This window comes from Eumetopias jubatus, unplaced genomic scaffold (genome assembly GCF_037043125.1).
Source record: "Eumetopias jubatus isolate StellerSeaLion01/CBP00866 unplaced genomic scaffold, mEumJub1_p1.0 scaffold_6, whole genome shotgun sequence".
In the NCBI taxonomy this organism is placed as follows: Eukaryota; Metazoa; Chordata; class Mammalia; order Carnivora; family Otariidae; genus Eumetopias; species Eumetopias jubatus.
The window spans coordinates 118,478,926-118,498,624 of record NW_028274812.1 but is presented as its reverse complement, the minus strand read 5'-3'; the positions used below and the strand labels follow the sequence as shown (position 1 = coordinate 118,498,624).

At 54.9% G+C, this 19,699-nt stretch overlaps 1 protein-coding gene across 3 annotated transcripts in view; it reads left to right on the top strand.

Annotated features, from left to right (window-relative positions):
- The first annotated feature begins 10,808 nt into the window (after window positions 1-10,808).
- The window catches only part of ITPR3 (inositol 1,4,5-trisphosphate receptor type 3), a 65,932-nt gene continuing 57,041 nt past the window's right edge, over window positions 10,809-19,699 (top strand). For all 3 annotated transcript variants that reach the window (XM_088024033.1, XM_028120548.2, XM_028120547.2), the window contains exon 1: window positions 10,809-11,100. In XM_088024033.1, the coding sequence (XP_087880159.1) occupies window positions 11,012-11,100 (89 nt within the window). In that variant the 5' untranslated portion in view covers window positions 10,809-11,011. The remainder of the gene's footprint in view (window positions 11,101-19,699) is intronic.

The window sequence follows — 19,699 nt, the reverse complement described above, 5'->3', positions numbered from 1 at the left end:
ACCCCACTTCCCGTATCTGTCAGTTGGGGATAATGAACTACCAGCCCTAGGGGATGGTGCTGAGTATTCAACGAGATGACAGACATCTCTGATGCACCCTCCCCACACCAGTCAGTTCTAGCACTGACTCACGTCCAAGGCCCCAAACACTGATGGAGAGTCCTGGGAAAGGCCTTGGGTCTTGGTTTCCTCACGTTTTGGTGGACATAATAGCAGTGCCCCTGCCATAGGACCGTTTGAAGATTCGGTGCGTTGATAGAGATGTGGAAGGACTGTAGTAAGGCTCAGGAAGTGCTATTCTTCTTGGCTCTGAATGGGAACAGTGTGAGCTGCTGGGTGTGTCCTGGTTGGAGATCTGAACAGGTTCTGGAGGCAGCCTTCCAGCTCCCACTCCCAGCACTCAGGCCCCGAGGGGAGGGAGCTGGAGAAGCCAAAGGAAGCTAATTAGTTTGGAACCCCTGAATTTGGATTTTTACTCGGGCGGCCTGGCGTATTCCTCTCTTAAAGATCTCCACAACCTCTGTCATCCCATCCCAGCGTCTTCCATCCCTGACAACCTGGAAGTCCTCCCTGCTGTCCAACTTCTTTTCCTCCTGCTGTGCATTTTGTCTGTAGGGACCAAGGGAGAGCTAATGGATCATGGTGGTTGGCGCTGGAGTCTGCAGGAATCAAGGCAGGGGCAGCGTGCTTGTGGCCCACAGACTGTGGTACCCAGAGAAGAACCCATCCTGGGCGTGGAGGCCTACCTGGCTCAGGATGGAGGGAGCCAGGCCAGGCCCACTGAAGTTGAAGTCAGAGGAAAGATCTAGATGGAGGCTGGAGGCACAGGCCCTGTCCCAAGGGCGAGAGGCTCCTCCCAGCCACCACTGACAGAGGAGTTCTAGGCAGGTTCTGGGAAGGCAAAGGAACTGCCCTCTGGTGGGCGTAACTCATGGGTGAACACATTCCCCTCCCAGATTCCCTGTCTGCGACCCTTCTGCAGAGGGAAGGTTAAGCCAGCAGGCTCTGGGGGTCAGGCAGGTCTGAGTTTGGGTCCCAGCTCTGTCACTTATTAGCTGTGTGGCACTGAACAAGTTCCTTCACCTGTCTGAGCTTTCCTTATCTGCAAAATTGGGGACACTGTACTACCTGTGCGATCTTCACCACCCTGTTAGATAGCTGAGTTCCACTCCGTCTGTAGCATGGGAATGATCCATTAGCTATTTGATTGCTTTCAAGTCTCCTCTGCGGTGCAAGCCTTAGTTTTCTCCTCTGTAAAATGGGGCCGGGATGAGGCCAGACTGAGTGCGCTAATGCAGCCACAGCACCACCTAGGGGTGGGCAACAGGTATTGGCAGTGGCCGGTCATTAATAGTTTCCCCTTCTGGGCTCCTGCTCCAAGGGCTTGGAGGGCCTTCCTCTTAGTACTACCCCCCCACCCCCACCCCCGCCGCCTGGCGAACCCCGGACCATACTGAGGGCTGGCTGATGTGCTGGGGGCCGCTCCTGGGTGTGGCTAAGTTGAGAAAGAGGGCAGAGAATGACAGCAGGGCCGGCCAAAGAAGGAGCTGCTAAGGTCCAGCTTGGCCCAACCCATGTTTGTCAAAGGTCTGCTCTGGGTCAGGGGCTGGGCAGGAGCTGGGTGCCCTGGCCACCAGGAGGCTGAGGCCCTCGGGGAGCTCTCATCCTGCTGCCCCTGCAGAGTGGCCAGCTCACAGCACAGACTCAGTAGGTGTCTGTCAAATGGCTGAGCGCAGCCCTCCTCACCAGAATGGCCTGAAGGTCTGAGGCTGGGTTTGTTCACTGCAGACCAGGAGGGCCCCTTCCAGAGAAAAGCCTGTCCAGCTTTGACAGCCCAGACCCAGAGGGCTTTACGGCACTGGGGCCTCAGGAAGGCAGCGCCTTGCTCAACAACTTGGGGGTGTTTCTGAGTACCCTGGGATTGCCTCCAGAGCTTCTGATGTCGGGGTGGGATTGGGGGTTAGGCCTCACCAGGCCTCAGTAAGGCTCCTCTCTTCGTCTTGGGCTGGAGAGGAAGAGAGCCCCAGGAGCTCGGTGGGGGTGTGGGAGGAAGAGGCTGATTGCTCAGCCCGGGAGTCCCTCCCCGCCCCCCTCCCCTGCTCTCCATCTGGCCGCAGCCTCCCCCACTGCCCCAGGACAAGGGCCCTAGTGTCTGTCGGCTCCTGGGCAAACAGCAGGCCTTTTCTCTCCCTCTCCTCTCCAGAGTGCCTCAGCTGTGACCCTTCCCTGCCCCCTCGGAAGGGCATGGCACACCCCTTGCTGCAGGACTTCTTCCTTCTGAATGATCCACAAACAGAGGCTGGCAAAGCTGGCACAGGAGCAGGTCCTGTTTGGTGGGGAGACCCCTATATTTTAGCCATTCCCAGCTTTGGCCAGACAGCCCAGGCAAGGGCCGGCTCACAGGGCCTCAGTCCTGCCAAGGTGGGTGTGGGGCATGGCAGGAGGCCAGGACCCAGCCCAGGTGGACTTGATGTCATCGTCTTGGTCTTCTGCCAGACAAAGGCCCTGGCCCCAGGGAGGTTTCCCATGCTGGTCCCCTTTCCCAAGAGGACCACTGGGATGATGTCCCCTCTCCTTCTAACAGGCCTCCCTTGTTGGCAGGTGAAGTGCAGAGGCCTGGGCAGCTTCCCCTCATGGTGCAAGGCCCTTTCCCCAAATCTGGAAAGAGGCAGAATTGCCAGAGGCCTGCCCCTGGAGCTTGGGGGCTCCAACATGCTGACCTGGATAAAAGGATGGGGTGACCTCCCAGAGTGACTGGGAACTGTAGTCAGCCTCCACTGTAACCTCCATCATTCCCGACTCTGACTCAGAATTCAGGGGGTTTGGCAGCTCAGTCCAGCCTCCTGTACTTCCTCCTTCTGGCCAGTGGGTGTAATGGGCACTGAACAACTTCAGCTGGGGAGGGGACTCAGGCATGATTTGTGGAGAGCTTGATAAAACCTTCTGCCTTATCAGTGTGCCCTCCTTTGTCATCCTGTAAAAACAAAATCCACCATTAGATTGTCATTTCTTTGGATCCACAAGCACTTCTCTTTATTCAGACCCGTCAGGACTATGCAAATAAAGACAATCACAGAGAATATTTGCTGAATGAATTAAGGGCTTTACAGAGTAGTTCCTGATGCTAGACATTCTCCACTCACCCTTCCAGGTCCATTGTCTACTCTTCTGGGCTTGCTCTGGGCCCTGGGGAGCTGACCTCTGTGGCCTGAAGTCCTTGGCTCCCTTGCCCTCTGAGCAAGGAGAAGCCCTGGTAAGACTGGAGGGCAGGAGGAGAGAGAGGTCCGGGGGTTTGTTCCATTGGCCACTTTTTAGGCTTGGAGCGGTACCAGCTCTCCGCAGCTGTTAGCTCCAGGGCGCTGTACCATCATCCCTTCTCGGGGTCCCTTGACCCTGCCTGCACCTCTGTGGGTGGACCCACTCGTTAACCTCTCTTTAGACCCTCGTTGGAGGTGTGCTGGCAGTTTCCTGCCAGGATCTCACTAACACAGGGCTGGATCCTTATTTTACACACAGGAACACGGAGGGCCAGAGGGGCTGGGCAGCTTCTCCGTACAGCTGGCTAGTGGTCTCCAGTCCAGAACCAGGACTCCAGTGGTCCTGCTCCAGGACATCTGCTTTCCACTTCTGTTTGTGAAGCTGCCTGTGGAGGGCTCACACCTTACCTGCCCATACACCTCAGGGCACAGGGGGAGGGAAGACCTGGGGTAGGTCCCCCCTGTTTCAGGACTCCAGAACCAGGGTGCTTTTTTCTCAAGAGGTCAAAATTAGAAGGAATCACGCTTCCTTCTGTGGCCAGAGGGAATTCTTTTCTCTCTCTCTTCACCAGCCCAGGAGTGCGTGTTAAAGTTAGCTGGCCACATTCTTACAGTCTGTTTCCTCTTTGGTCCCTTGCATGTGAAGGTGGTTAGCCATGTCTGAAATAAATAGATATGGCATCGATGACTGGGGCGCGGGGGTGGGGTGAAGGCAAACAGAACGAGTATTGTTTCCTTTCAGGCTTCCTGAGAGGGTGAGTGGGTGTGAGGGTGTGGATGAGAGTGTAGGAGTGAGAGCGTGAATGTGTGAGGGAGAGTGTGTGAGTGTGTGAGGGAGAGTGTGAGGGAGGGTTGGTGTGAGTGTGTGAGAATGTGAGGGAGAGAGTGTGTGAGGTAGAGTATGTGAATGTGTAGGAAAGAGTTGGTGTGAGTGCGTGTGTGTGTGTGAGAGAGTGAGTGTGTGAGACAGTGTGTGAGGGGAAGTGTGTGCGGGAGAGTGTATAAGTGTGTGAGGGAACATGTGTGAGGGAGGGCACATGAGTATATGAGGGAGAGCGTTGGTGTGGGTGTGTGAGGGAGAGCGTGTGACTGTGGCACGTGTGAGTATGTGAGGAGAGTGTTGGTGTGAGTGTGGGAGAGTGCAAGTGTGAGCGGAGGCTCCTGAGGTGGCAGTGCTGGTGGTGGCTAAGTGGTTACTGTGGGCTGGGGTGCCCGCCCAGGGCCGCTTATGGCATGGGGAAGGAATTCTCTGGGAACCCCCAGAGGGCCTGGCCTGGCACCCCACCCACGGCCGGTGACCCGGCTGGGTGGTTGCTGCACTGAGTCAGCCCTTCTGGCCCAACTCCACCCCTCCCGGCCCTGCTGCCCTATCAGGAGTGAGGGGCTGAGGAAGCCCTTCACAACTACCTGTTATTTGCTTCAAACCACAAGATGGCACAGCTAGCATGGGGTGGTGTTCCTACCTCTTCCAACTGCAGTCATGGAGGGCCAGGAAGGCTTACTGCAACAATGTTGTCATAGCAAAAACTGAAATGGGGCTTTTGTGATTACCAACAAGATGGATAAAGAAATTGTGACATGGTCAGGAAGTGGACTATCACACTGTCACACCACTGCCTCATGTATTAAAGGATACACACAGGGTGAAACCATCTAAAGCCATCTAGAAAGGAAAAGGTTAAAGAACAGTCAGAGCCAAGAGTGAGATCTGGGAAGGGGATGCAAACTCTGATTACAAGAAGTAACCTGAGGTCCAGAGAGCTCTATACTCTGTGCAAAGTCACACAGCAGAGCTGGGAATGAGTCGCCAGGAGGCAGTTAAGGTGTGGGTGGGGGCATACTGGTGAAGGAGACCTAGGAGTCACAGCTGGTAGCCCCTCCTATGTCCAATTGTCTTGCTGTCCCCCAACTCCGTAGTGTTCCCTCTGAGTCCCCCCGGGAGAGGGTCTGAGTACCAGCACCCTTTCTTCTCTCGCCTCTTCAGGCCCAAGTCAGACAGAGAATGGAGGTGGGTTTCCTGGAAGTCTTCCTGCTGGCTCTTGGAACTTGGGGGTGATGCTTTGAACATCTTCATTTTTATTTATTTTGGGTTATAGGCCATATATTCACATAGTCCAAAATTCAGAAGTTAAGAAAAGAGATGGCAAAAGGTAATTTCCCCCCAGGGTAGCCCCTACCCCCTCCACTCCCCCTTCTAGAGGCCCTTGCAGTCACTGGCTCCCTGTGAATCCTGAGTTTGGGATTTCTGACCAGAGCTTCCCATCCCCTGTTTTCCCTCTAGGAGAGGCTCCCATGGGAGGTGGGTACAGGGAGATACCCCACCATTGATGTTGGGGCCTGGACCAGGCACCCATTTGCCCTGGGGATGGTGGTGACCTCCCTCCTGGGTCTGAACTTGGCCCCAGCTTAACAGCATCCTGCTCGAGACGCTCAGGACAGGTGGGGCCCATTGCTTCTCCTTTTCAACTGCTTACAGCAGCATCCCTGGAAGCTTCCTACCCTCCACCTAGGGGACCCAGGCACCTGACACCCTGAGCTGGGGCTCCTGCGGTATCCTTTTATCTCTTGATGGAATTTATATACTTTTGCCACCCTTTTTCTCCTTGACAGTTCAAATCTACACAGACTTGGGGCGCCTGGCTGGCTCAGTTGGCAGAGCATGGGACTCTTGATCTCGGGGTCGTGAGTTCGAGCCCCACACTGGGTGTAGAATTTACTTAAAAAAAAAAAATCCACACGGACTTGTTAAGCACTTACTATGTGCCTGAGCTGGCCTGGAAACACAAAGTGAAGTGGACACAGCCCGCTCCAGTGAAGGACTCACAGTCGCCTAGAGGAGGCCAGAAAGGAGAGAGATCTGGGTGCCTGGATGGCTCAGTTGGTTAAGCGACTGCCTTCCGCTCAGGTCATGATCCTGGAGTCTCAGGATCGAGTCCCGCATCAGGCTCCCGGCTCAGTGGGGAGTCTGCTTCTCCCTCGGACACTCTCTCCTCTCATGCTTTCTCTCTCTCTCTCAAATAAATAAATAAAATCTTAAAAAAAAAAAAAAAAAGAAAGGAGAGAGATCATTCCAGTTCCAGATAGCCCATGATATGTGCCTTGGTAGGAGTGGGGGAATTCTAAATTCCACATTAAAGAGTCTGACAATGCCAAGTGATGGGGAGGGCGTGGTTCAGTGGGCACACTGCTAGTGGCTGATGAGAGGGTGAGTTAGAACAGCCACTTTGGAGAGTAATTTGGCAATTCTAGGAAGGACCTTCCCTGTGACCCAGCAATTCCACTTTCTAAGTTCTCACTCTAAAATAGAGTTTTTCAAAAACTTTGACAGTATTAATAAGCATACACCGCATGCTCACGACTGATGCAACTCTCACCCTGATAGTTACCCTTTACGTGTGATGCGTGCTATTTTTTAATCAGTTTTGAGTTTTAAAAACGCTGACCTTCACCCGCTAAATTGATTTGACCCGCTGATAGGTCTCAAGCCATAGTTGGAACAATGCGGCCACGTGTAGGCCCAGGAGACAAGAAGGCTTACTGCAACATTGTTGTCATAGCAAAAACTGAAATGGGGCTTTCATGATTACCAACAAGGTGGATAAAGAAATTGTGACATGGTCAGGAAGTGGACTATCACACTGTCACACCACTGCCTCATGTATTAAAGGATGCACACAGGGTGAAACCATCTAAAGCCATTTAGAATGGAAAGCCCTGCAGAATGGTGGCATATTATGATTATGGTTATGATACATCCATATTGTTTATGAATACATCCCTATGTGGCATAAGCATAAAAACTGCACAAAATGATACCCACATCAGGATAGTGGTTATCTCCGGAGGGAGAGGGAGGAGAATGGAGTTGGGGGGGCGTAGCATAAGGAACTTCAACTCGAGTTTTAAGTTTTGGTCCTTTTTTTTTTTAAGATTCTCGTCATTTATTTGTGAGAGAGAGAGAGCTTGAGGACGGGTGGGGGCAGGGCAGAGGAGGAGGGGCAGAGGGGGCGGAAGAAGCAGACGCCCAGCTGAGCAATGTGGCTCCATCCCAGGATCCTGAGATCACAACCTGAGCTGAAGGCAGACGCTTAGCTGACTGAGCCACCCAGGTGCCCCTTAAGATTCAGTTCTTTTTTTTTTTTTTTAAAGATTTTATTTATTTATTTGAGAGAGAGAGAATGAGAGATAGAGAGCACGAGAGGGAAGAGGGTCAGAGGAAGAAGCAGGCTCCCCGCCGAGCAGGGAGTCCGATGCGGGACTCAATCCCGGGACTCCAGGATCATGACCTGAGCCGAAGGCAGTCGCTCAACCAACTGAGCCACCCAGGCGCCCAAGGTTCAGTTCTTAAAAAATATATATTGGAACCACATTTTTGCAAAATATTAACATTTAACAAAGCTGGAGGAAAGGTACCAGGCCCTCACTATATTTTTAATATTTTATTTAATTCTATTATTTCTTAAAATATTCCATAATAATACTTAGGGGACTGATGTTCCAGAACCTCAGGGAAGAAGACTTTCTTCTGACTGTGGGAATAGAGTGGGAGGAGTGTAGAGGGAAGCCCATGAGTCCAGGCACAGGGGTAGGAGTGGATGAGGTCCTGGGTAATGAGAATGAACGCCTCGTCCTTCCTAACTGGGAACATGGTGCTGATGGCTTTATCCCACTCCCCTCCCGTGTTGGCACCACACCTTCCCTATTTAACAGATGGAAACAGAGGCTGGGACTCGAACCCAGGCCTGTGAGTCAGAGCTTGTGTTCTTGAGCAGTCTGCAGCATGGTTCCTCCTCAAGGAGCAAACTTTGTGTCTGCCCAGGGTGCAGGGGTGGGGAGGGGTGGAGACAGACAGGGTCTGGTGTGCTGAGCTAAGATGTGTAACCGGATTCTGTCAGTGATGAGGAGGTTCAGGAGGATTTCAAGCAGCGCAGCGGTGGAGTGAACTCATTGCAGCTGTAGCATCTGAACCTCTCTTTAAACAAACTCTAACTCAGAACCCAGAATCTAAAAGAGCTTATAGTGCCGGGCACCTGGGTGGCTCAGTTGGTTGGGCGTCTGCCTTCGGCTCAGATCATGATCCTGGGGTCCTGGGGTGGAGTCCTGCTTTGGGTTCCTTGCTCAGCGGGGAGTCTGCTTCTCCCTCTCCCTCCGCCCCTCTCCCCACTTGTGCTCACTCTCAAATAAATAAATAAAAGCTTAAGAAAAAAACATTTAAAAAATAAAAGAGCTTACAGTGGAGTTGATTTGGCAGAAGCAGGTGACGGGGGCCTACAGCCCAGAGACGGCTCCTCTGGGAACACAGCATAGATGCCATGTTCCAGAAAAATACCTAGAAGCAGTGTGTATAGCAGGAGGCTGGCAGTGGCAACCCTCCTCAGTTGCATGAGCACTGTGCTCTCCTCCCTCTTCCCCCAAGTCCTCCTGGTTGGTGGAGGGGCAGAGGTTCAGAGTACTCCCAGGCTGGGCGTGGAGGGAGAAACAGTGGCATGTGCTTCTGGGGGAGATAGGCCTGACCCCCATTTCCTGGCTCTCAGACTTTGGCTAAGCTAAGGAACCATCTATCTGAATCTCAGGAGTGGAAAGACATGGATTCCTGGATGCGGCTGGGCCAAGAAAGGCACATGTCCTGAGTGTGGCCACCAGAGAGGGTTCTTCTAGCACATTCCTCTTCATTCCTGCTGTGTGGGGAGGGGAAAAGGCAACTGGGCCGGGGCTCCAGCTCCATCAGAGCCTGGTGCTCAGCAGAGGGCTGACATAGTAGGCCCTCAACAAATGCTTATGGAATGGATTCAGATGTCTCCCTTCTATCAGTGGAGGCTTGACTTCTGGGAGCAAGAGACAGCTGTTCCCACAGGGCTCCAGGGATGGACGGCACCAGCTCCAGGGCAGTGTGGGAGTACTGGGCTGCTAGTCAGGGGCTGGGCCCCTGGCTCCAGTTGCCATGAATATATGGTGTGACCTTGAGGTTTGGTGTGTTTTCTCTGGGCTTTTGTCATTTCTTTTTGGCAGAGAAATCTGGATGAGGTTTTCTGAACTGCAGTTAAATGTTTGCTATGTTTAAAAAAGCAATTAAATGGGTCACAATCAGTATTGAAAAACCAAGCAAAATACAGAAATAGAACACGATATCAGAGTGCATCGCAGGTCATAAGGGTAAGTATTGTTTTGTGCAACTATTGTTTCAATTATATATAGATGATGGTGTGGACTGCTCAGATGTAAAATGTATTTATTACTGTGGGTCCTGGTAAGTAACTGTAAAACACTGAGCTCAGCAATCCTGGAGGTGGCCCCCCTCACACCTTCTAGGGGTCTCTGTGAAAAAGCCACACATTTTCATTCCCTTGGGTCAGCAGCTGTCTCTTTGCTCTTTGCTCTTAGCTGCCTCCATCCCTCCCTGGGTCTCTCTTCTTCCTGCTTCAATCCAGTCCCCTCCTCCCTTTCTCCCAGGGACAAACCGCCCCCCCCTTCCCAGGAAGTCCGGGTGGGGGTTTCAGAAGAGACTAAATGTGATCCGGCGGGGGTGGCCGTGGGCACTCCGTCCCAGGAGTTAGGAGAAAAGGACCAAGAAGCAAACACCCAAGCACCCAGGGAACAGAAGAGAAAGTAGGCGAGCTGGGGACGTGGGTTTGAGGGCAGGACTTCGTGAGCCTGAGCTCCGCGGCGACACGGCAGCGGGTCACTCCCAGAGGGCCAGTACCGACCTTGTCATTGTTGGCACTCGGTGCACTATTAACTAGCGAAGGTAGCTTTCTCTTTCGCCACCTCCCCACCCCCCCTTTAAAAAGAAAGATAGAAGGAGCCAAGAGTTTTGGAGCCAACTCCTGGAGAGGGAGCGGCTGAACTGATTCGGAAGTTGGATCTCTTTGTACACAGGAATGCGGAGAGAAAAAAACAAAACCCACCCCATTGCTTCATTTCCCCTCCAAGCCCAAGCGCTTTCTATTGTGCAATGAAAAGGCTTTTCACGTTGAGAAAAATGAATCCCGATTTGCGCTGCGAAGGAATGAGCGCGCCTCTCCGTGCGAGGCGGCTCTCAGCTGGGACGCTCCCGGGTCCTCCGCGCGCGGCTCAAGGTAGCGCCTGCGGGGGGGCTGGACCCCCTCCCGCGCGCGCCCGCACTGGCTCTCGCCGACCCGAGGGCAGAGGAGTAGAAAGCCCGGGGAACCCCGAGGGCAGAGAGCCCCCGCTACGGCTGGGCCTCCCACGGATGGCGGTTCCTCGAGTCTGGGAACTCGCTGGAGCTGGAACTCGGAACCGGGGAGCTCGCTGGAGCCCCAGGACTCCTCGGAGTCGCGCGGGGCAGGCTGCTCGTTTGTGCCCGGGAGGCCTGGCCCCGGACGCGCGAGGGGCGCAGGGCGCGGGGAGGCGGGCAAGCGCACATGGGTGCCGGCCGGCCGGCGGCGGCGGGGTGCGGGGGGGGGGCGGGGTGTGGCTTCCCCGCCTCCCGGGCGGGATTTGCATGTGTGTGTGGCGGCCCCAGACTTCCTGCTCCTTCTACGCTGCAGGTACGCGCGGGCCGGGCCGGGCAGGGCGGGCGCGCCGAGACGCGGGCACCTCCTCACCCGGACGCCAGCAGCGGCTCCCGGGCCGCGCCGCCTTCCGCTCCGGTGGCCGCTAGCCCTCCCTGCTCGCGGGTGGGGGCGCGCCCCTCCGGCCTCCGCGGTCATCTCCGTCCTCTGCACCGAGCGTGACCGCGCGCCCCTTGGCGCTCCCCCCCCCGCCCCGCCCCGGGTCCCCGGCGGGCCGCAGCCATGAGCGAGATGTCCAGCTTTCTCCACATCGGGGACATCGTCTCCCTGTACGCCGAGGGCTCCGTCAATGGCTTCATCAGCACTTTGGGGTGAGTGAGCCGAGTTGGAGGTGGGCGCGGGCAGGGAGGGGGCGCCGTGGGCCCTGGTGCCACTTGCGTGCGTCTTGCCGCCGCCCCCGGACGGAGAACCTGAAAGTCCCCAGCTTCAAGGAGCGGGGTAACGGCTCGCCTCCTTCTTTTAGAGAAAGGAAGTTAAATGTTTGCCCAGGTAGAAGTCGGGGACCCTGTGGGAGTTGGTAGGAGGCGCCCCCTCGGCGAAGCCTCCACCCTCGCGCGCAATGCCTTTCCTCCGAGCGGGAGGAGAGGCCGAGACTTCCTCTGCAGGTGGTCCCGGGGCGGGGCAGGTGGGTGGCTGGGGCCTGAGTTGGGGAAAGGCATCCGGGCCTGGACGTGAGTGGCTCTGGCGGTGGGGCGGAGCTGTGGGGGAAGGCAGCCGGGAGCCCGGCTCCTCTAGTTACGGTCGGGTCCGGTCGCACCTTTCCTTCTAGCTCTCTCCTGCCCTGCCCCGTGCGTTCTCCAGCCCTCCCCTTCCAGGAGTCCCAGGTCCTGGCTGGCTGCCCCCTCTCCCCGCCTCTCCCTGTCAATTTCCTGCGCGGCTCATCTGGCGCCCCTGGGTCCCCGGTCCCAGGATCTCCTGAGCACTTTACAAACATTAATTAATTCTGGCCGTCACCCCCCAGGGTCTGGATAGCAGGGAATCTATTCAAGTCCCTGGAGAGGGCTAGGCCTGAAGCAGGCGTAGGGCAGGAAAGGAATTAGGCAGAGCGAATAGGTTTATCTTCAAAGGAGCAGTTGGGTGAGTCCCTGGGGGTGGGGGTAGAGTGGTTTCTCCACCTCTCCAGCCAGGCTCCAGGGCAGGGCCTGCTGCCTTTGTCCCATTTTCAGTCTGGGGACTTGTGTTGTCTCATCCTCTCCACCACACCCAGCTGTCCTTTAGGATAAACCCATCCTCTTCTGTGCCCCCCCCCCCCCACTCATCAGGACACCAGCCAGCCACAAGGTGCCTCCTGTTTGGCTTTGGAAGACAGCCCTGGAACCCTCAACCCAGGTCTGACTCTGGACCTGGCCTTGGCCTCACCCCGAGCCTGGGAAGTGGGAGTCAGTCACCTGGCTCTCTCGGTGTCTCCCAGGGTTGTTGGGAGTTTGGCTGGTCCTGTTGGAAGGGGAATCCAGCAGGCCTGTGGGGGTTGGAGGCCCGGCTCTGTCAGCAGGGGATTCTGCCTGGGGAGATTCATACCTGCTCTCCTTTATCTCAGCATCCTTGCTACTCTCTCCTTCCCCTCCCCATTGGGATGTGGAATCCCCAGCCACAGGTCCTACCCCTACTGGATTTGACTGATACTGCTCATTTCCCCAGAGGATGGGGGTGGAGCCACATCTGGGCCAGCATCTGTGCAGGCCTCCCACAGAGCACTGACCAGGGGGTCCCAGCTGCCCCTCTGGCCAGGGCTGTGCTCGAGGCTAGCCTGCACATAGTAGGCACACAGTAAACCCTTCTGGCAATACTGAGGGAAGCAGGAGAGAGTTGGGGGGAGGAGCTGTGGGGGAAATGGGGGCAGATGATGGAAGCCCCCCTCCCCCCCCAATGTCTGAACAGCATTGGGGGCTTTGGGGAAATGATCGGCTTCTCTGTTGCTTAGTGCCTGGGTCAGGGCCGAGCACAAAGTGGGTGGTTTTTAAGTACCTGTGAGACCTGTCAGCATCAGGAGAAGCATCCTCTTCTGCCCTCCACACGGGCCTCATCCCCGAACAAGAGATTCTGTCGCCTCCCAATATAGCTTCCTCCTGCCTTGGCCCTTCCTGCCCCCGGAAGCTGCTTCCTCCAGTCCATTTTGACCCTGGGGCAGGACCTGGTGACCTCTGATGGGGCTTCTCTCCGGGGCGCCTCTTCCCTGTGCAAACAAACACCTCCAGCAGCTCCCAACTTTCCACCAATGGATGCCCACCCCCCAGCTTGGCGGTCTAGCACCCTAACTTAATTTTTTTTCTTTTTCTTCCCCCCCCCCCCCCCCGCACCTCCCCTTTCACAGCCTCTGAAGCTCTAAGGTGCATGACACTGCTCTGATTCCTGGAACCTAACCCACGCTCTAGGTCATTTTACCTTTGCTCCTGCGTTGCCCCCGCCCTTCAGCCAGCCTCCACCTGGGTAAATCTGACCCACCCTCTAAGACCTAGTGCGAAGTGACCTCTTCTGAGAGATCCACCTCCTCCTCCCACATCCGGGCAGAATTAACCCTTCTTCCTCTGTGCTTTGCCCGGCTTTGCACAGATTCCTCCCTGGTATTGTGTGGTTTCACGGTTAGTTGGAGGTTTCTCTGTAGGGCCATCTAATGCTGGGCAATTTGCCAGGATTAACTAATTAATTACACCATTCATCCCCTCAGCAGCATCAGCATCACCTAGAAGCTTGCTAGAAGTACAGGATCTCAGACCTCTGCCTGTCCCTCAGAATCTGCATGCTGATCCCTGTGGGATTTGGTGTCTTAAAGTGTGAGCTGCTTTGCTCTAAGTCAAACTCTGCCCCATCCCTGCCAGCATTTCTTTCTTTCTCTTTCTTTCTTTCTTTCTTTCTTTCTTTCTTTCTTTCTTTCTTTCTTTCTTTCTTTCTTTCTTTCTTTTTTTAAAGATTTTATTTATTTATTTGAGAGAGAGAGCACAGGAGGGAGAGAGGCAGAGGGAGAGGGAGAAGCAGGCTCCCTGCTCCTGCGGGGCTGGATCCCAGGACCCTGGAATCATGACCTGAGCCGAAGTCAAACGCTTAACTGACGGAGCCACCCAGGTGGCCTCTCGCCAGAATCTTTCTGCCTCTATCCTTAACTCTGGTCCCCTTCGGCCTTCACCCTGGCCCTTGGTGCCCATGTCTGTGAACCCTAGAGGCTGATTTGATTGAGTTCCCAGACTAGCCCAATACTTGCTGTCCAAGAGGTGCCCAGTAGGGGCTGGATGCAATGAATTTGTTGAAGACAGGGGTGGCCTTGGTGGGCAGAGGGGCCGGTCAGCTGGGAGATAGGGAGGGGAGGGTTGGTGGAGCAGGGAGTCTCGGGCAGCCTTCAGATTCTGGCCGGACTCTACGGGCAAAGTGGAGGAGGCCTATTAGGACAGCCTGAATAATTAGAGCTCCCGGTGAAGACTGTACATTAACTCTGGGTTGGGAGGATGGGAGGGGTCTGGGCAGTAGATCCTGGAGCAGGTCAAGACCCCGGCAGGGAAGGGAAAGCAGGCCCACACCTGTCCTTGGCAGGAGAGTGTGGCCAGGGCCACTACCTCGCACCTCACCCTGGGTGGAAGGCAGCGGAAGCCCAGGCTGGAGGGACTGATCAGGGCCAGTGAAAGGTGGAGGATTTAATGTGGCTTCTGGCCAGTGGCTGTGGGGAACCGGCCCTGAGTGGGCAGGCTGGGCTCCTCAGAGTCTGAGATCCAGTTCCTTGAAGATGTCTCTTCAAGCCCACTTTCTCTGAGTGGCCAGAGGGGTAGGCCCCAGCCCACAGGGTGTAAGTTGGGGAGTGTAGGTGACCTGGGTCTTGAGGCTGAGCTCCCAACATTTGTCAAAGTGCCTTGGAGCACCATTTGGGGGCTCTCAGGGCCGCTGGGCCTGTATCACCCAGGGCTGGGTGATCATAGGGTGTAGGGTCAGAAGGGGCCCCCCCTTGGGGTTCCCCGTCCACCTTCCAGCCTGATTCACGTCCCAGGAGGATGGGCACTGGAGGTCAGCACCCAAGAAACATGGACGTAAATGTGGAGGAAGCCTCAGGTCCCCAGGGTCAGGACCCTTGGGTCAGTAGCCCCAGGGGCACGGCTTTCTCCTGCTTTGTCACTAACTCGCTGGGTGATTTTGGCAAGGCCCTGCCTTCTCAGAGTGTGTTTCTGTCAGCCTGGATGTCCTCTAGAGGTGCTCTGTTTGCACCTGAGAATTCCCCTGGGATCTTTAAAAAAAAATTTCAGCGTCTGAGTCCCAGGTCTGACCAACTGTATCAATATTTCTAGGGCTGTGGTCTGAGGGTTGGGTTTTTTAAAAGCTCCCCAGTGATTTTACCTGGGGTCGGGATCCCTGATCTAAGGGTCCTCCTTGGCTGACAAGCTGTGAGGAGGCCTACCTGTTGGATCCACCAGCCCCTTTGGTCCAGAGAGCCCATCTCTTTGCCCTCATCAGACTTTAGTAAGTCATTCAACAAACACTAATTGAGCACCTACTTTGTGCCAGGCACTGTTCTAGTCACTAGGGAATCCATGGTAACCAAGATAGAATTCCAGCCCATTCTAGTCTTTACACAGGGGAGCTGCGTGAGGTGGTCTGTAAGGGCCCTTGCAGCCTTAAGCCTCTGAGACACATGTAATTCCAGGGGGGAGGGCACTGTCCCTCCCATGCAGACTGCATTCCTGGGGCAGATTTCAGACCTGCCCTTGGCTTTCATTTAATTGTGATTTCCTTGGAGATGCTGGAACTCCCCCGTCCTGTGCCCCAAGGCAGGGTCTTGGCCTCAGCTAGGCCAATTCATGCAACTTGCTTTTTAAAAATACGTCTTTTTGGGGGGCGTCTGACTCTTCATCTCAGCTCAGGTCTTGATCTCAGGGTCGTGAGTTCAAGCCCTGTGTTGGGCTCCATGTGGGGCGTGGACCCTACTTAAAACACAAAAACAAAAAACACACACTTAAAAAAATATATATATATATATATTTGGGGGCACCTGGGTGGCTCAGTCGTTAAGCGTCTGCCTTCGGCTCAGGTCATGATCCCAGGGTCCTGGGATCGAGCCCCGCGTCGGGCTCCCTGCTCCGCGGGAGGCCTGCTTCTCCCTCTCTCACTCTCCCTGCTTGTGTTCCCTCTCTCGCTGTGTCTCTCTCTCTCTCTGTCAAAAAATAAATAAAATCTTAAAAAAAAATATATATATATATTTTGGTTCAAAAATAATGTATGTCCCACAGAGAAAACTGAAAAACCTCAAATAAAAAATTATGTGTGATACTTTTGTGACTTATGTGAACATTCTGTATGTGGATCTTCTAGCCTTTTTTTTTTTTTTTTAGCCTTTATCTGCACAAATAAACATTTAGAAAACGATGTCAAACTGCACATACAGCTTTGTATCCTGTCATTTTGGGGGGTTACCTTAGGCTGTATTTTCCTATGCCAACACACCATTGTTACGGCCGCATGGCATCCCACGGTATGACGTATCCTAATTTATTCAAGCGACTCTAGTATTGGGCATTCAGGGTGTTTCTAAATTTTTGCATTATAAACAATCTGCACAGAGCATCCTAGTCTATACATGGCCGAACGCTTGTCCAGTTACCCTCTCAGGCTAAATTCCCAGAAGTGGGAGCCTGTTCCCCTCACGGGCTCTAGCTCTGCTGGTTTCTGTGTTCTGTGGTGGTAGAGGTGCTGCCAAGGTGACCCTGCGCCCCAGGGGGCCTGACCCCGTTTCACATCCTGAGTTTGAGAGTGTTGTACTAGGGGGTGTGGGGGGAAACACCAGCCTCCACCCTCGAAGCTGGGCGTGGTGGCTGTGACGGAGAGGGGGTGACTTGGGGAGAGGAGCTGGGTGGGGGTTGCCTGAGGACACAGTCAGCCCCAGGCTTCCACCATGGGACCCAGGAGCCCCAGGCTGCATCCAGCTCCCTGGCCCCAAAGAACCTTGCTGTAGCCACTTGCTCACATTCTGCCCTGCCCTACATTCCTGACCCCATGTCCCCTCCCTGACTGGGCCCCAGGGGGGCTGTGGGGTGGGTGGGGCAGTGGCTTGGGTTGGGGGTGGGGTGTTGTGCTGGATTTTCGGGTGGGGCCACACCAGCTTTCTGCTCTCAGCTTGGGGGGAGGTGTCTGGGTTTCGATTGCCCTATAGTCTACCTCGGACCTGTGGTCCATGTTGCCCCCCCATGTGGAGCTAGGGGGCTCCTCCCTGGAAGTGGGGGCTGCGAGAGAGGAGGAGGTCTGGGAGAGGGGAGGAGGGCAGAGCCCAGATCTCCAGTAAGTTCATCACAGGCCTCCAAGTGTGAGCCCTGAGCTGCCCTGAGTATGTCACGTTGGTCGTGCTGACCATGGCACCCAGCGTTTGCATCCGCAGTCACGGTTCCCTGCAGTGGAGACAGCTGGCGTAGCGAGACTAAAGGACTTGCCCAGGGTCACATAGCAGGGGCCCCTGGAGAGGAGGCTGCAGGGTCTTTCACACCAGGGATGGTGGGCTCAGAGAAGAGTCTAGGCCTTGACAACACAGCGAGCCCAGGGTATGGGTGGGGACACTTGGGGAGACAGGCAGGAGGGACTCTGCAGGGGAGTAAAATGATCCCAGTGGTGCTGGATAAACGTAGGTATTTGGGGGCTGGCAGGTGGGCAGAGCCAGAAGAGGTAGTGAACGTAAATCTCCGCCCCCCCCGGGGGGGAGGGTTGGGGAGGCAGCTGCAGGTGCTGGGGCAGACACCTGTGTGTATTTGGTTCGCAAATGCCTCCCTTCCCTCAGCCAGCCAGCCAGCACCCCCTTCCGTCCTGTCCAGGCTCTGAGCTTAGAAATGGGTGACGGGGGTGATCTAGGTCAGGGAAGGCAGATGGCAACGGGTAGACTTCACTGAGATTTTATGGTTGGTGGCTCTGGCCTTTACCTGTCACTTTGGCCCCTCACCACCAGCCTGAGGCATACGTATAACCCAAGGAAAGTAGAAAGAACCGTTTAAAACAGCCATATGCCCACTACCTGGCTTTAATAAGTGTCCCCATTTCGCCATATATGATGCATCTATATTTTTGCTGAAGTATTTTACGGTACATTACATATTTTCACCTCTAAATCATTACACAGCTGTAAGGAATAAGGATATGTTCCTGTGTAACCATAGTACCGCCATCAGACCCTTTAGTAACTTCCCAATGGCATCTGATGCCCTGTCTGCACTCAGATGTGCCCCATTGTCCTCAGTCTTTCTTTGTGTTTGCTTTTAACTTTTTTGTTTGTTTTTAAGATTTTTTATTTTTTTGACAGAGAGAGAGACAGCGAGAGGGAACACAAGCAGGGGGAGCGGGAGAGGGAGAAGCAGGCTTCCCGCCGAGCAGGGAGCCCGATGTGGGGCTCGATCCCAGGACCCTGGGATCGTGACCTGAGCGGAAGGCAGACGCTTAACCGACTGAGCCACCCAGGTGCCCCTCTCGGTCTGTCTTGAGAGACTGAGACTCAGGTCTACTCAAGGTCCACATGTTACATTTGATTCTTCGTCCCCCACCTCTTTCTTTCCCACGGTGATACTGAGTTCCTGACAAGACAGGGCTGGTTATGCTATCGACTGTCTCACTTTCTGGATTTGTCGGGGCTGCTTTTGCTGCTGTTTTCCAGAGAGCTCTGCTTCCAGAGAGTCCAGCTGGGTGGGCCGGGCCTCAGGGCCTGCCCTGCTGAGTCCTGAGGCCTCAGTTAATCCGTCGAGCAGGACAGGCTGAATCCGGCTCCGGGTTATGGAGAGCAGGAGAAAGGCCCGAGCCGGGCAGGGCCAGTGGGTGAGGTGAGGGCCGGCCAGCTGGCCGGCCCCTGCTCGCACCTTCTCTGTCCCTTCTCGGCTTTTCCTCTTGTCTCTCCAGCTCCTTGTCCCTCTTCTTAGCCTAACAGGTGCATCCTCCCAGCAGCACTGTTGAGACCCCAGAGCTTGCCAGAGCCCACCGATCCCGAGAGCCAAAATCCCGAGGCCTGTGGGCAGAGGCAGCACCCTGAAGGCTCGCCCATTAGCCAGGGATCCTTATTTCTATTGGGCCAAAAATTCATTTTTGCCACCTCCGTGCCTCACAGGAGAGATTCTCAGAGTTCTCTGAGTGTGTGGCTTACTGCCCTTTTTAGGCATAAGCTCTCTGAAGAGGAAGCCTGCCTGCCTGCCCCTTGGTCCAGAGAGTCTATCTCTTAGCCTTCATCAGACTTCATGAAGTCATTCAACAAACATTTATTGATCCATGCTCATTTAAGTTCCATATACTGGTCCCTCTGGTGGCAAATGGTGGATCTTTGGTACAGAAAGATATGTAGAGGTTAAGGAAACGGATGTTTCTGCAGGGATGCAGAAATGAATTTCTTTTTCTCTGATGAGCCAGGGATCCCAGCCAGTGAGCCAGGGTTCCTGTCCCAACACCCCTCCCCACCCCCATCTGATGGGTGTGACTTTGGGTATTTGGAGAAAGGGACTCCAGGGCCTGCACCCACCACCAGCCAATCCCAGTATTCTAACAGTGCCCACATTGGGAGTGGCCGTCCTTGGGTCTGGCCTAGATTTATGGGGTGGTAGCCAGTGTCCTGGGCTGGGAGTCAGAGGTCTGGGGTCTGGAACTGGCTGTTCCTTTAACTTGTTGTGTGAGCTGAGCTGGTCAGTTTCCCCTCCATGCCTCAGTTTCCAAGCTAGATTGGGGAGGGGGGCTGTCTAGAGTCCCTCAGGCATTTCCCAGTTTGTGGTTCCCTGTTCTGTGGCTGCTCTGGTGGTGGGTGCAGGCTTTGATTCAGGCTCTTCTGAGGGTCACTTGCCCCACTTCCAGCTCCCTTCTTCCTCTTCCTTATCTAATCTTTCCAGACAGCATTGACCCGCCCCACTGCCTTTTCTATCATGCCCACCCGGATCTCAAAGTCCAGCCAGGGCAGAATGGGGCCAATGCAGGACCCTGGATGCA